General features: G+C 42.9%; 1 protein-coding gene across 2 annotated transcripts; it reads left to right on the top strand.

The window, feature by feature from the left end:
• The first annotated feature begins 1,071 nt into the window (after positions 1–1,071).
• ptbp1a (polypyrimidine tract binding protein 1a) lies at positions 1,072–14,431 on the top strand. 2 transcript variants are annotated; one of them, XM_079573494.1, is made up of 16 exons: positions 1,072–1,150; positions 1,912–1,965; positions 2,118–2,148; positions 5,602–5,662; positions 5,845–6,017; positions 6,552–6,698; positions 6,780–6,950; positions 7,037–7,147; positions 7,381–7,555; positions 7,634–7,711; positions 7,779–7,960; positions 9,151–9,184; positions 10,883–10,975; positions 11,589–11,805; positions 11,889–11,966; positions 12,204–14,431. In XM_079573494.1, exons 1-16 carry the CDS (start codon positions 1,143–1,145, stop codon positions 12,334–12,336), a joined length of 1,746 nt encoding a protein of 581 aa, XP_079429620.1. In that variant the 5' UTR covers positions 1,072–1,142; the 3' UTR covers positions 12,337–14,431. The 2 variants fall into 2 exon arrangements, with proteins under 2 accessions (XP_079429620.1, XP_079429621.1); XM_079573495.1 differs by having other exon boundaries at positions 7,803–7,960; positions 12,204–14,430.
• The last annotated feature ends 283 nt before the right edge of the window (positions 14,432–14,714 follow it).

The raw sequence follows: 14,714 nt of genomic DNA, 5'->3' as shown, positions 1-14,714 counted from the left end.
TGAGCTATTTGACACATTTGTAATGATTTAATCTTTACCAACAAAAAAGTGTAACTGTTGGTGGAACAAATAAGAAAATCACCAACTGTCACCTATCAAGTAGACTAACTATTTAGCCTATTACTCAGACATTTTTAGGTAGAAAAAACTAAAACAACTAGTAATCAATAATCTTTGAAAATAAGGTAATCAAATAATTAGCTACAACAACCACAGATTACTAATCAGTAGTTGGATTATTTTATGAAATAATCCCAACCAGAGCCACCTTATCCAATGGGCTAGCAGGGGCTGGAGCTCTGGGGCCTACCATAGTCAAGGGCCTATCAGAATTAAGAAACGTATATGCATATTGGGCCAAAGTTCAAAAAGTCAGAATATTTCATGCGCACACTCATAAATGGAGGAGAATACATGGCTCTGCTATACTCCCCACAAGGAAATGCATTTTGCTTTGTCCTGCAAACTTTTTGGGGGGAAAAACAGTGATAAATCAGCCTTTTCCAGTAGACGGGGTTAGAGTTTTGGTGGGATTTAGGGTTAGGATTATAGATTAGAGTTAGAGTTAGGGTTAGGGTAAGGGTTAGGGTTAGGGTTTGCGATGTGGTTGGGGGCCTACAATCCCTATGGTGGGCCTGACCCCAACAACTGCTTACATGATTTGCATGACACTTTCACTTGGTCAATGCTTACAGATGATGTTAAATATGCCATGTGGTTGTTATCTCAACAATGAGGATAAACTACCAGGCTACTACTTTTATTCAGAAGTCTCAGCAAGCCTTACCTTTTATTCATAAATATTGATCTTTTAAAAAAAATCTCGGCCTATTCCCCATAAACTTTATTCATTATTATTCATACACTCACATCATGATCGCACTCCCCCAGTCCTCAAAGCCCTGTCTTCCATGGAGGATACCTGGAGGATGGATGGATGATGTGGAAATTTGCCGCGGACTTCCCATTTCCCAAATGATCGCCGTCTTGTCCAATCACAAGCCGCCGAGCCTCTAACCCCCGCCCCCGAGAACGAAATCGACCAATCGGCGCTTACCTTCGAACGTTCAGCCATTTTGTAAGAAAATCAAGCGAGTCTGCAGCCCTCCCTTCTCCTCAGACCTGCAGTTTTTTCTTGTGCAATGGACGGGTAAGTGAAAAGAACCACTCTTTATCACTTCATTTAACACAAACCGCCAGTAAAACGTGCTCCCTTTGTGTGTTAGATTAGTTTGTTAAGCAACGCGGGTGCGATCGGTGCCGCTTAAAACCGCTAGATGGAGAAAAGTTTACTTGAAAAGAGTTTTTCCACGAAAACATGCAACAGTTAGCAGTTGCGTTAGCCCGAACTCACAGATGCTTTATACTTGCACTTGTATGTAGCTACAATCTAACTTGTCGCGTTATTGTTGATCAATTTTACGCACACGGCCCCAAATTCCTTTTGTTTCCACTGTTTCTCCATCGAGGTGTATTGTTTAACAAAGACTCGCCGTGTGTGTTGTTGGTAACTTGGTTTCACGCGAACCCGAAGCGAAGCTAAAGCAACGTGTCTCATTTCCGCATTCATTTGGCTCGGGCTAAACCGGGGCCATGTCGGAGATGTCTGGCTTGGACATCTCACGCTGATTTGATTAAAAAAAAAAAAAAAGACTCCTCCGGTGGGTCATCTCTCAGTCGATAGAGGAACATGCCCCATTGTCATCCTCAATTTTTTTTGCCCGTATTTGTTTGCGCCGCCTGAGCTCGCGGTCTGATCCCGGGACCTGTTGCTCGCGGCGGTTTTTTCACTTCGCTCCGTCGCGTTCAGTAAATTTGTTTTGGCTTATTATTATTACAGTTGCTCAAACATCGTCAACCATTTGTAACGTTTATGTGCCTTCTTTTTTTCTTCTTCTTCTTCTTCTTCAGCCGCCTAGACGCTGACTTGTACCCGCTGGGATCCGGCTACGTCCCTGAAATTGAGTAAGTATTCATTTATAGCTCAACGTTTACACCCCTGTACTTACTCTGTTTCCTCATTCATTGTGTCGTTGCTCTGCCCTGTACATCACACCACATCTCTGTCTGTTTTGATTGCATTTCCTCCCTAATTGCAAACTTGTGTTCTCTCGCAGCAGTGTCCATGACATATCAGTTGGCACCAAGGTAAGGTTCTTTTCTTTGCTTTACATGCATGCAGTCACCAATCCATCCCTGAAGAAGTTACATACTTCTGCTTTAAATGACATATCTCTGCTTTAAACTCATGGTTAACGCGCCTCTCTTTTGTGTGCTATTTGGATTTAAAGGTGCCATTCCAGATTTTCCTTTTGGTAGTGGAATATGATGTTGTAAAAGGAGGCATTCGTGAAATAACTACCTCTCGTTGTTTGCTCAGTGGCGTGTACAGCTTTTGCTTTCCTTTCACAAACAATTGCCACATTTGCTCGGGAGTGCTTCTTCAATAATTACAGAGTCGCACACCTTCGTCCGTGTAATAGTAGGCTACCTCCTATGTAAAACATGCATGAGGGGCAGCCCGTTCTTCCCTTTTTAGAAGTGCATTGAGCTCAAAGATTAAGGAAGGGAAGAATACTGAATGTGTTATCTGAGTTGTTTTTTGTGTGTGCAAGTGCCGAGTTGCAGAGGAAATGAGGCTTCCTGTTTATTTTGTTACCAACCAGGCGATATTTAAGTGTAACACGGCTCGGGCATGACTCAGTTAAGTAAAACGTCCGGGTATTGAATTCTTGTATGCTTAAGTGACTGAATGTTCTGGGTTTGTTTGTTTTTTAATGGATGAGGAAAGGGTGCGTGTTTGCTGCTGCTTCTTGGGTTGTGTTGCCTTGTAAAAATTCTTACCTTTTTTTTATAGCGCCATAATAATAAAGCTTTAGTTGAGGCCACTCTGTGTAGGTGGAGTAATTGAACTCTTTCCGCCGTAACCATCCTCCTGCGACTGTCCTCATCCTGTTGGCCAAAGGTCTTTACGCTGTTTAAACAGGGCCCCAGAAACACGCCTTTAGGACACACGCGCCCCGCCCCCCCTCTGTATACATTTCTCTGAAGCCGGTTATTCTTGAAAAACTGCTACTTTTTTCATGCAATCTGTGAGGCCATCGTTTTTTAGTTTTACTTCCCCCCCCCCCTTTGTGTGACTTTGAGCCAGTTTCGTTGGGAGTTGTAAGTGTTGTAAGTGATGCTGAGTTATGGAGCTGTGCCTTGCTGGAATCTGTAATTATTGGGTCCGGGCAAAGCGTCTGGTATTTCGTGGTCGCATTCCTCACCCCCCACCCCCCCTCCCCTCCAGCCCCCGTGAGGCACAGATCCCTGCCCCCTTCGCTGGCAGCACGGGCCAAACATGTCTCTACCTGTGCTCCTCTCCTTTGTGCATCTCCCACGGGCTTTTTTTTACGATCCCAACCTTGCCATCCGCCTGTAATGGATGTTGTTTATGGTCTAGTTAGTTCCACATGGTTTTCTTTGTAACTCAGCCTTTTTAGATGCACGTTGTGTTTTAATACATTTTGAGTTCACATTTGGCTTGACAGTGCAATGTTCACTCATTTTAGATGTGCGTTATCCTCCAGAAACTGCAAATTCTCCATTGTTCATTTCGTGTGCCTAAAACCTACTCTCCGCAACCACGGTCTTGATTTTATGGGATTCTTTCATTAGTTTTTGCAGTACATATCTCAGTCTTTAGTCAGGTCTTTGTTTCTGGTCATACTTTCCCCTAACTGTTTCCCTGTTTTCAGTTGAGTGAGTTCAGAACTTGTTTTTTCCCTTCCTGAAAGTGACAAAGATTACATGAACAGTAAATGTTTTAAAGAAATGCACTTATGTTTTTTTTGTTTTTGTTTTTTTACTGGGATTTACATTTTTGCGTTTATGATCATTAAGACACCACTTTTAGTCTTGTTGGGAATCTTTTATTATTAGAATGAGGAAGTAAGTGGGGGAGAAGCCTGTTCCTGTCACAGGGCAGCCATTGTCATCTCTCATAGGGAAGTTTAACTAAACCTTGGAAACGAGCCTCATTTTGTTGCTTTATCGCCCACACAAGGCTGAGGCCACTTCCCCCATGTCCTGTGGCTCACATCTGGCTTTGGCGTCACAGCGATTCACTCACCAGTTTACTGCATTTTGTTTAGCTGACGCTGACTTGGTATTTGAGTTTTAAAACTCACCGCCATATGTTCAGTATTATGATAAGAATGACCAGATGAGGCTCCCTAGATCTATTAGAGTAGACGGGAATATTCTTTATGCTTAAGTCATGGATTTGCCTGGACTTTAGAGCAACTGAGTCAGCCTTTATTTGCTCTTTAACATGCCCAGTCCCGTTATTAGGTCCCCTCCCACTTGATAGGGCTGAATGATTTGGGTTTTTGTGATAGGGTGATGTGATAGTTGTTGTTTTTGCTAGTTCTATAAGATTCCGTTTGCAGTGAACACATCAAAACATATTTGTGAGAGAGTTTTAGCAGTCTAGACTGCACGGTTAGCACAAGCAGGTTTTATAGCAAAAAACACTACTAGATTTTGGTGTTTGCATGTAGATATCTTGCGACCAAAATAACCGCTTCCATTGTGATTTTCTATTACAATCATTCAACTTGAACCACACCATTTCACATCTTGCTTTGATGCTTTTTTTCTTTTTTTCTTAAACCTTCTGTATCTTCAGCTCATTAATCACAAGGTGAGGAATGCGAGTAGACCTGAACGTCTGGTTGTTTTACTGCTCCGGGACTCCCCTCTCTCTTTCTCGTGTGTGTGTGTACTTTTGTATAACAATAGACCCAGTATCAATGCGAACAGGACCTCCATTGTAGCCGTCTGTGGAGCTTACTCTGCTGAGCCACTTCTTGTGACTGCTGCACTTCATATCAGCCGACAGCAAACACATACAGCAAAGAGCGGCCCTGCAACACAACTTTATTATATCAAGTGAGGAGTGAGACAAGCCCGTTTCACACACTGACCCTCTGTAGGCTCTCCAGCCTTCCCCATCTGGTCCGAGGCCCCAGCAAGTATGTCCTCCTCTATAGTGAGTGATGAGATGAAAGCTAGGACTGGTCAGCAGCTGGAAGCCCTTAAACCACTTAAAGCTGCCCCTCGGCTTTGGACAGTGACTGTGCATTACATGTGTACAACGCGCTTCAGGATGTTTTCTTATGTTAGATTAAATTAACTTTTTTTTATTATTTTTTTATTTTTTACACCTGTAGGGCTGCGTAATTTTTAGAGAAACATGTGATTGTGACTTTTATGTTTTGGAAACAGTTAGAAATCCCTTGCCAGGCCAGAACTCCTTTTGAATAATGACCATTGTGGTTGACTGTTTTTGTTTGTTTAAATCATGCTCGGGTTACAAAAAGACAAAAAAAGCTTGCGTGTTGACTTGCAAACCAGTTGATCAAAAAGCTCCTTGTAAGGAAAAGTGAGGGTGCGCTGTGTTTGCCTGAGTCTCTTTTGGTTATCAGATTACTTCCTGCCTTATCACACAATGGCCCAGGTAACGTGAGAGCCAGGCGAGCTTTCCACCTGCCGAGCTGCGTCCCCGCTGCTGTTTGCCATGAATTGAACCTTTGTTTTGTTTTGTGTTGTGTGCAGAGGGGATCCGACGAACTGTTTTCTTCCAGCGTAGCCAACGGACCCTATATCATGAACTCAGGTAAGGGGGTTGCCATAGAAAGGGGGAGTCTTTTTTTTTTTTTTTTTTTCCCACTCCCTTTCCCCTGCTCTTCAATGTGTTGTGTTGTTTGCGTTGTCATGGCGAACAATCCATTATTCAAGACAAACCCGAGCCTTCTGTTCTCGGCTCCTGATTGTATCTGTTTCTGTTTCCGGCCGCAGCCAATGGCAACGACAGCAAGAAATTCAAAGGTGATGTGCGCAGCCCCGGCGTCCCGTCACGTGTGGTGCACGTGCGCAAGCTGCCCAACGACATCAACGAGGCCGAGGTCATCAGCCTGGGACTGCCCTTTGGGAAAGTCACCAATCTGCTGATGCTCAAAGGCAAAAACCAGGTGAGAGATAAACAACAGCACTCGTCAAACCTGTGTGACCGGAATATGTGAATTTTTACATCTTGCTTGTAGTGGCCAAGTTTAGTATTAAAACTATCAGTATTAACAAAATGAAACCTGAGAGGACTTTGTTTAGCACCCAGAGCATTACATAGATTTGTCGAAACACAAAAGATGGGGCAAAATATGTTCAGGTTGTTGTCAAAGAGCCTGTATTACTGCCTTTGGTACCATTTTGCGGTGTTGTTCTTTATAACTTTCAACATCTGGAGTCATTTTTGTGTATGAGTGACCTTGCATCATTTCTCAGAGCTCTAAATGCTTCACACTTGTGCCTTTTAAGGTATAGATAGTTTTGTGACTCAAATTTCCCTCACGAGAAAGCATTTCTTGCCATTGGATAACGGCTAGTTATTTTAAACTGCTTCTCGCCCTTTGATGCCTGCAGAGAGGATGCTCAGCGTTTTTGGCTGAATTGCTTCTTTTGCTTACATTGACCCCTATGCTTAACGTATCTTTTGTGGCTCCGTGCAGGCGTTCTTGGAGCTGAACAGTGAGGAGTGTGCCCAGACCATGGTCAGCTACTATTCTTCCGTCACACCTGTGATCAGAAACCACCCCGTGTTCCTCCAGTACTCCACACACAAAGAGCTAAAGACGGATAACTCTCCCAACCAAGTGGTAAGGTCCAGCACCACCAGACAACTCCAACCCTCAAAGGGGCTGCGTTTGCTAAATTACATGTTTGTATTTTCCCTGAAGCGTGCTCAGGCGGCTCTGCAGGCTGTTAACGCGCTCCATGGAGGCCCCATGGGAGCAATGACCCTTTCCACAGATACCAGCAGCATCGGAGGAGGTACCAGCCAGAGTCCGGTGCTCAGAGTCATCGTAGAAAACCTCTTCTACCCGGTCACCCTGGATGTGCTGCATCAGGTGTGTGTGGAGTGTTTGTGCTGAAACAACTAGCATTATGCACTTTGTGGTTTTATTTCTATGTTACATTTATTCATTTTTTACAGATTTTCTCAAAGTTTGGCTCTGTACTGAAGATCATTACTTTTACCAAGAATAACCAATTCCAAGCTCTAATCCAGTATGGTGACACTATGACTGCCCAGCACGCTAAACTGGTGGGTAGCACATGACTGTCTTATCCTTCATGGCTCTATTTATCTGCCGCCTTGTAATTTTGTGTAACTATGAATCACTTTGGATTGCCTTCTGTACGACTTGTGCTCGAAATAACTTTGCCATGCCTCTTTTGGCCATTATACAATGTGTCACACTTATTACTTTCCATTACTTTCAATTCTTTATTTAAAAAAAAAACCAGATTATTCTAACAATGTGTTCTTTGTCTCAGTCTCTGGATGGACAGAACATCTACAATGCTTGCTGCACACTCAGAATCAGCTTCTCAAAGCTCACCAGCCTCAATGTGAAGTACAACAATGACAAAAGCAGGGATTACACCAGGCCAGACCTGCCCACAGCAGATGCTCAGCCCACTGTGGACCACATGACCGCCGCAGCTTTTGGTACATGCAACTGACCTGTACGTGGGGCAAATGCACTGGCTACTGTTATTGATTCTTGCATGTCTGTTGTCATTTCAGCTCCAGGCCTCATCTCTGCCTCTCCATATGGGGGCGCTCATGCATTCCCTCCAACATTTGCCATTCAGCAGGCAGCGGGTATGAATACAAGCTATTATCACTTTTGTGTTGTTCTGAATTGTTTTTAATCACATCTTGTGCACAGGTAAAGAAATGTACTTTGTTCCAGGGTTATCTATGCCCGGCATCCCCAGTGCCCTAGCCTCTCTCGGTGTTGGCCACTCAGGCATGGCGGCTGCAGCGGCTGCGGCCTCTCGGCTTGGCCTCACTGGGCTCACAGCAGCAGCTGGGCACAATGTCATGTTGGTCAGCAATCTGAACCCTGAGGTCAGTGCTCTCATAGGCATCAGCTCTTACACTGAAAGTTGTCTTAGTAATGACACACAGTGGCGTTTGTTACACGGTGGATCCCGATACAGAGCCATTACCTTGAAGAGGTCCGGTGTTTATAAAGCCGTCTCCATGTGACGCCTAATACATTTTTAATATCGGGGTTTCACAACCTCTTTTCTCTCAGGACCTCTCTGTGTTTGACCAATCCTGCTGTTTTTCCGACCTGCCACTTTGCTCACTGTGAATTTTAAATTTTATTTAAAACACTAACTTCTTTTTTTACCAGAAACTTACCATTTCATATCTTCATTTTTGTCCATTAGTTTGAATCATTCTTGAGTTTTTGGAGAGACAATATTACTTTTGTTTATAGCAGTACTGTAGCATGTGTAAGTAGTTCCACATAGTCCATATCTAGTCTGCTTATTAAGGACACTACTTTAATTATGAGTGTGAGTTTATCGTAGATTGAATGTGTTCTTTTTTTATTTGCATATTTATGTTATTGTTAATGTAAAATTTCAAAAGCTTAGTGTTTTAAAAGTACATATTGTCTCTGCCTTTTTTTCTGTATTTCATTGTTAATCTTTTTCTTCTTTTTTTCTTCTAGTGTTCCCATAGTGACAGTGCATTTTAATTTAGCCAGTTCTACTGTCTGAAGCACTACATTTCTTTGTGTATACTGACCTTGTTTTTACTTCCTTTTTTCTCTCTCTCTCCTCTGTCCCTCTCCCCCCCTCTTTTGTTTTTGACCCCCCCTCCCCCTTCCTCCTCCTCCCGCCAACTGACTGCACGCCCCATCACCAATAAATGTGCCCCTCTGTCCTGTGCCCCTGTGCCACTCCTGTCACCTCCACATCCACCCACCCATTCCACTCACCCCCTCCATCGTCCCAAATATGACCTCCACCCATTCACTGCACCCAAAACACAACTCCAAACACAACATTCGCACCACTCTGTTACCCATCACTCCATCTTTCTCTCCTCTCTCTCCTCTCTCTCTCTTTGTCCATATATTCTACTCGTCCCTCATGCCTGTCCTCCATGGTGGCGTTCCGGTGGACTTCGCTGCCTGTGGCCCGCGGACATGTCCCGACTCCACTGTCCTCCACTCCGCTCTTTCCCCCTTGTTCCCCTGTCCCCTTTTTTTGGCCCCGCTGCTCCCCCTGCTGTCTCTAAAGAGCGTTACGCCACACTGCCTCTTTATTCTTTTCGGTACGTTATCATCCTTTCATCTCCTTTTTTTATGACTACTGTTACCCGGCAAGGTGGGCATGTCTTGTCTCATGATGTTTGCCTTTAACCACTGATGGCTTGTCATCAGGCTACAGGCCTCCGGGAGGGGGGATTATCTGTTTGGTTTGGGGCTGGTCTGAGCTGTGTTGGTTGATGTGGGTTTGTGGAAGGAACGAGGTGGAAGCACTCAAAGCTGCAGCATTTTAGTACAAAACGAACTTCAAAAAGAACTGTTGCAGGAAAATAAACGTAGCTTGGTAATGAATTATTCTGTTTGTAGTTCAAACAAACATATTACAAGCATACTGGAAACAACTCATTATTGAAGGATCCATGGCAGAGGTGGGTAGGAGTCTGTTTAATAATGCTCTCAAGTATATTTACTAGTAGTTTTATGACTTACACTTGAGTGATATAGTTTTAAGAACTAATACTTTGAGTAAAATGCTTGGTTACTCTTTCCACTGAGTACATATAAAAGTGTCCAAAGCTTCATATTGACATGTGTTTAAAGAACTTCTTCTTGTAGAAATTGACATTTCATCTTAACTTTATTCTGTCTTTTGGTTAACGTCGCTACAATAACAATTTGATTTTAGTACTTTAACAAAGTCTACTCGAGTAGAACAGTTTTTAATTCCACTTGAGTAAATCATTGGCTTGAGTAAATATTTTGGTTACACTACCCACCTCTTACAATTTTGCCTAATATTGCTTGAGTGTTTCTCAACTGGTCTGACTGAAGGACTTAATGTATTCTTTACCATTTATATGTCTTTTGTGGCATGCATATTGCATTTCCCTTACACTTAAAGCAGTTATTTATTTTCATCCTTTAAAGCAGTACTAAGTAACGTGTTAACCTTAATAATTCCTCTTCGTAGTCCCTGTGGGGGTAATATAAGTGTTAATGGGATGATTGGAGGGTCTTTCGTCTCCCCCTGGTGTCTCTGGCCAGAAAACCATGCTTGCAACTTTAAACAGTATTTACAGACAGGTTTGAGTGAAATAAATATTTCCATTGTATAATTGGATACAATATCCCTCTCTCCCTTCACCTTTTCTGTCAGTGTAGTATTTACTCTCCAAGACAATTAATAAGTAATAAAATCGCAACTTGCTACAATACCTGCAGTTGTGCTTATGGCCTCTATGGGGCAAGAGTCACTTAGTACTGCTTTAAATCTGTGGAATAAAACGTTTTCCTGCTCTCAACAAAATCCACTCATGTCCAAACCCACCAGTTGAGAATCTATGTATTAAATGTGATCAAATGCTGCTGCTTTGTAGTGAAACAGTTTTGACATATCTCCAAGTATGTCATAAATGTACACACTTAAATGGTCTAATATAGGTATGTGCATGTCTAGTTCATTCCTGCATGTCTTTAGTTACAAATGTCTTCTCTACTGCTAATCAAAGACACTATATTCACTTTGATTTTGTCTTCCTCCCCAAACCACCGTACACACAAGTCTATAATGATCCAATGCAGCCTCAGCACTAGTTAGCTTTGATTTAGCCCAGACAAGTAGTCGTTAGATAATCGGTTAGCATTTACTCGGTAGTTGATGCTCTGATTCCACTGTTTTTGTTGCTGTGATTGGCTGTGTGACTGTATGACTCGCCTCGCAGTTGTCGTGTGGTAACGTTTCTGTTTGATTTTTCTGATCCTAGGCGTGTACGGCGATGTGATGAGAGTCAAGATCCTGTTTAATAAAAAGGAGAATGCTCTGGTGCAGATGTCTGATGGCACACAGGCGCAGCTAGGTACATGACCACAAACAACGCAGCTACACTTTCTTTCATCTACCCCTTTCATCTCCTTGTCAACACAATCTGGCAAGGGGTTATTCATTTTTTTTCATACTTAATTGCCCTTTTTGAATATAATACGGCGTACTGCTCACTAGAGTATGCAATGTACAAGGACTCCATATCTGGTAAACAACATGGTGTTTTTGAACATATATTGCTCTGATCTTAGCCCTGACTTTTCTGTTTTAGATTTTAAAGACTACTTGTTTATCGTAATAAATCGCTCTGGGGGTAGTACAAGTGGTAATTGGATGATTGGGGGGCTTTCATCTCCCCGTGGTGTCTCTGTCCAGAAAACCACCCTTGCAACTTCCCTTCCTCCTGGTCAGAGGTGCAATACACACTAATGGAATCACGAACAGGCTAACGGGCACAACTAACTGCAGGCTAGCGCTACTTTAGCGGCGTTTACAGCCAAGATTGAGTGAAAAAAAAAACTGCAGTGGCGCTTATGGCCTCCAGTGGCATGAGTTACTTAGTTCTGCTTTAATATAAATGAATATGGTTATGTATATCTGAGGATGTCTAGTAGTACAACCCAAACTGACTGGAGTTGTGCTTTCAGCCATGAGCCACCTGAACGGCCAGCGACTGCACGGTCGGGCCATGCGTGTGACTCTGTCCAAACACACGACGGTGCAGCTGCCGAGGGAGGGCCACGAGGACCAGGGCCTGACCAAGGACTTCAGCAACTCCCCATTGCACCGCTTCAAGAAGCCCGGCTCCAAGAACTACTCCAACATCTTCCCCCCGTCTGCCACACTCCACCTCTCCAACATACCGTCAGTGTCTTTGTGCTATACACAATTCTCATTCTCTCATTCCCATGCTTTTCCAAACTAAATGCCGTTCTTCCACCTTTTAGTCCCTCTGTGATGGAAGATGATCTCAAGAGACTATTCGGAAGTTCAGGAGCCACAGTCAAAGCCTTCAAATTCTTTCAGTAAGTAGATTAAAGTCCAAGCTTTACTCCAACCACTTACTGTCACATGGCTGTAGACCTTTTGATTAAAACCACCATGGTTATAATTGCCATCACGCATATTCACTATTTCATTTAAATTTGATTGGTTACCTAGCCTGAGTCTAGCTTCAATTTGCATTTTGTTCAAACTCTTTAGTTCCTTTTTCTGTGTTGTCGATCCTTGATTTGTAATGATCTGTAATTGCGCTTGAACAGGAAAGACCGTAAGATGGCTCTGATCCAGATGGGCTCAGTGGAGGAGGCCATCGAGTGTCTGATCGAGTTCCACAACCACGACCTGGGAGAGAACCACCACCTGCGCGTGTCCTTCTCCAAGTCCACCATCTGAGTGCCTTTCATCGCATCGGGACACTGCTTCCTCACGGTCCTATTCATGGGCCAGTACATTTTTGTTACAGAATGTTGCTCACATCAACTCATTCCCCTTTTTCATTTAGGTTTGGGTAGTAAATCTGACCTACTTTGTATTATTAAAAAAAAAAGTGTAAAAAAAGACCAAAGTATAGAGACATTTTTAATCGTTGGAATCTATGAATGTATTTTTTATTTGTTTCTTGACGCATACGTAGCAGTACAATCTTTCGTAATGCTAAATGTCTAGCCAACATGGTAGCATTCAAGTTGTCTTCTTGCTGTTTACATGTGAAATGGCTTTCTCTCGTCCTGTTGTAGAAGTTTATGCTACCGTAAGGGGTAATCCTGATTTCCATCTTTGTTTGTTTTCTACCCAAACCTCGTGAAAGCATTTGTCCGTTACCCGTGTTGTTACTTGTGACCTGAGCAACATTCCGTAATGAAACATTGGAGGTAGAGTTGAGGCTGAACTGTCACTTTAGACCAAATTTACCGGAGAAATCCATGTGTTTTCTTACTTGGACGGTCGCTGTCCACCACACACTCTTGCATTCCTTAGTTTGTGATCTCTGTGCCTTCCTGAGACGCCACCGTCAGTCATCTTGGCCAGTCAGAAACAGTCACATTATTGTTTTGCCTTTGACGCCACCAGTATCTTATTTCATCGACCTGATTGTTGAGTGCTCCTTATCATTAAGAGATGGCCTTCTGTTCCCACAGTCTTGTGCCTTACTTTGCTCTGATACGAGTCCCTTAAAACTGTGGCCCTGTTTAAATAACTTCAATATCTTCTTGCCTTTTGGTTTTTTACCAGCATTGAAAAGACTCGGCAAAGTGGCTTACAGACTCAACCATTTTCCTTAAATCACAAATTGTTATGTTAATCTTCCGCATGTAGCCCTGTATATGTATGTAGAACTGAATGTAAGCCAGTTAGATGCCTAATATCCTTGTTGTAGTGTAGTTCTGTTAGTATTGACAGAGGCGGAGCTGGAGACTGCTCGCATGTCAAATTTTTTTAGTCCCCATCACTACTGCCTCTTCAGAGCGGTGATGGGGCTTCATTTAATCATATTATGTTAATCTATAATTTCACACCTATATATTCGTTGTATTTTAGTATCATTTATATGTTTGTTTGAGCTCAAAAGGCTGGTGACTACGTTTGATTCTCGTTACAGTGCCTTGTAATTGAGTTTAATTGGAGACTTTACACTCTGGCCTTGTTGGATGACTTGCCTCTGGTGCAGGTTGTACCTTGCCTTAAGCCCCTTTCATTCAGGTAGTCTTACCCACAAGGGCCGCTCGGAGGCATTGTCCGTGAACAGTAATGGCTGTATGGGCCCTTCTTCCTGTTCAACACAGGCAGGTCCTTAGTGCACTTTTTACATGGTCCTTGGCGCCACCACACAAGTCTTAACAAAGTCCTTTTCCACAACTGTAAACATTGGACCAGACACAGAGGTGCTGTCTTTCTTTTTTTGGTTTTTACACATGGTGTAAGAAGCTACATGTAGCCACAGACGGTTAGTGCTGTTCAGGACCAAAGTACAGTTTCCTCTGCCCTTTGTTAGAAGTCACATTCCTGACGTGGAACAATCCCACTGTGCTCATCAGAAGTCCAATGTTCTGTTAATCATCAGATACTGTATATTGTAGCCCTTGTTTGATTGTTTTACAAAGAGCCTACTTTAGTAGACGATGCTTTAGAATAATCCTTAATGACCCCAGTCCGATCTGTGATGTCTACAGTAGATTTATGCCTTTTGATGTAGTTAAAAAGCTTTTATTTAGCTCTTTTTTTTTTATATGGGGCGGGGTATTGTATGAAGCGGGTTGATGGTTGTAAATATTCATGTTTTTGTACCACAGAATCATTTGGATTATATCACTTTACGTTCAGAACATGTATATTTTGATAAACAGACATATAAAGCTCGTATGAGCTACAAAACAAACTTTTGTAACACAAAGTTATTAAAGTATCTGAACACAGTCGTGTGTGTGTATGTGCCCCGCTCCCTGCGCTGCAGCCTGTTCTCTGCATCCTTTGCCTTCAATAAATCTTCAGTTTTTCCTGTTCATCTGCCTCAGTTCCCTCTGTCTCTCCTGTGTTCTCCTGCTTAATTCAGTTAACGTCTTGTAACATTTCCACATTTCCTGTGCTGTTTATCACTGGTGGATTTTAGCTACATCTCTCCCCTGTGCTCATCCATTATAAACTCCAGTTCTTCAGCCTGGTGACTCTCCCACAGATCTCAGTAAATCCGTTGTGTGGTTGATTTCATATGCACAGCCTGGCACCTGCTGTTCTCAATCATTGTCAGTAATCCTGTTCTTTGCTTCGACCTT

This window comes from Gobius niger (assembly GCF_951799975.1).
Source record: "Gobius niger genome assembly, chromosome: 16".
Lineage (NCBI taxonomy): Eukaryota > Metazoa > Chordata > Actinopteri > Gobiiformes > Gobiidae > Gobius > Gobius niger.
This window is presented reverse-complemented; position numbering and strand designations above follow the sequence as displayed.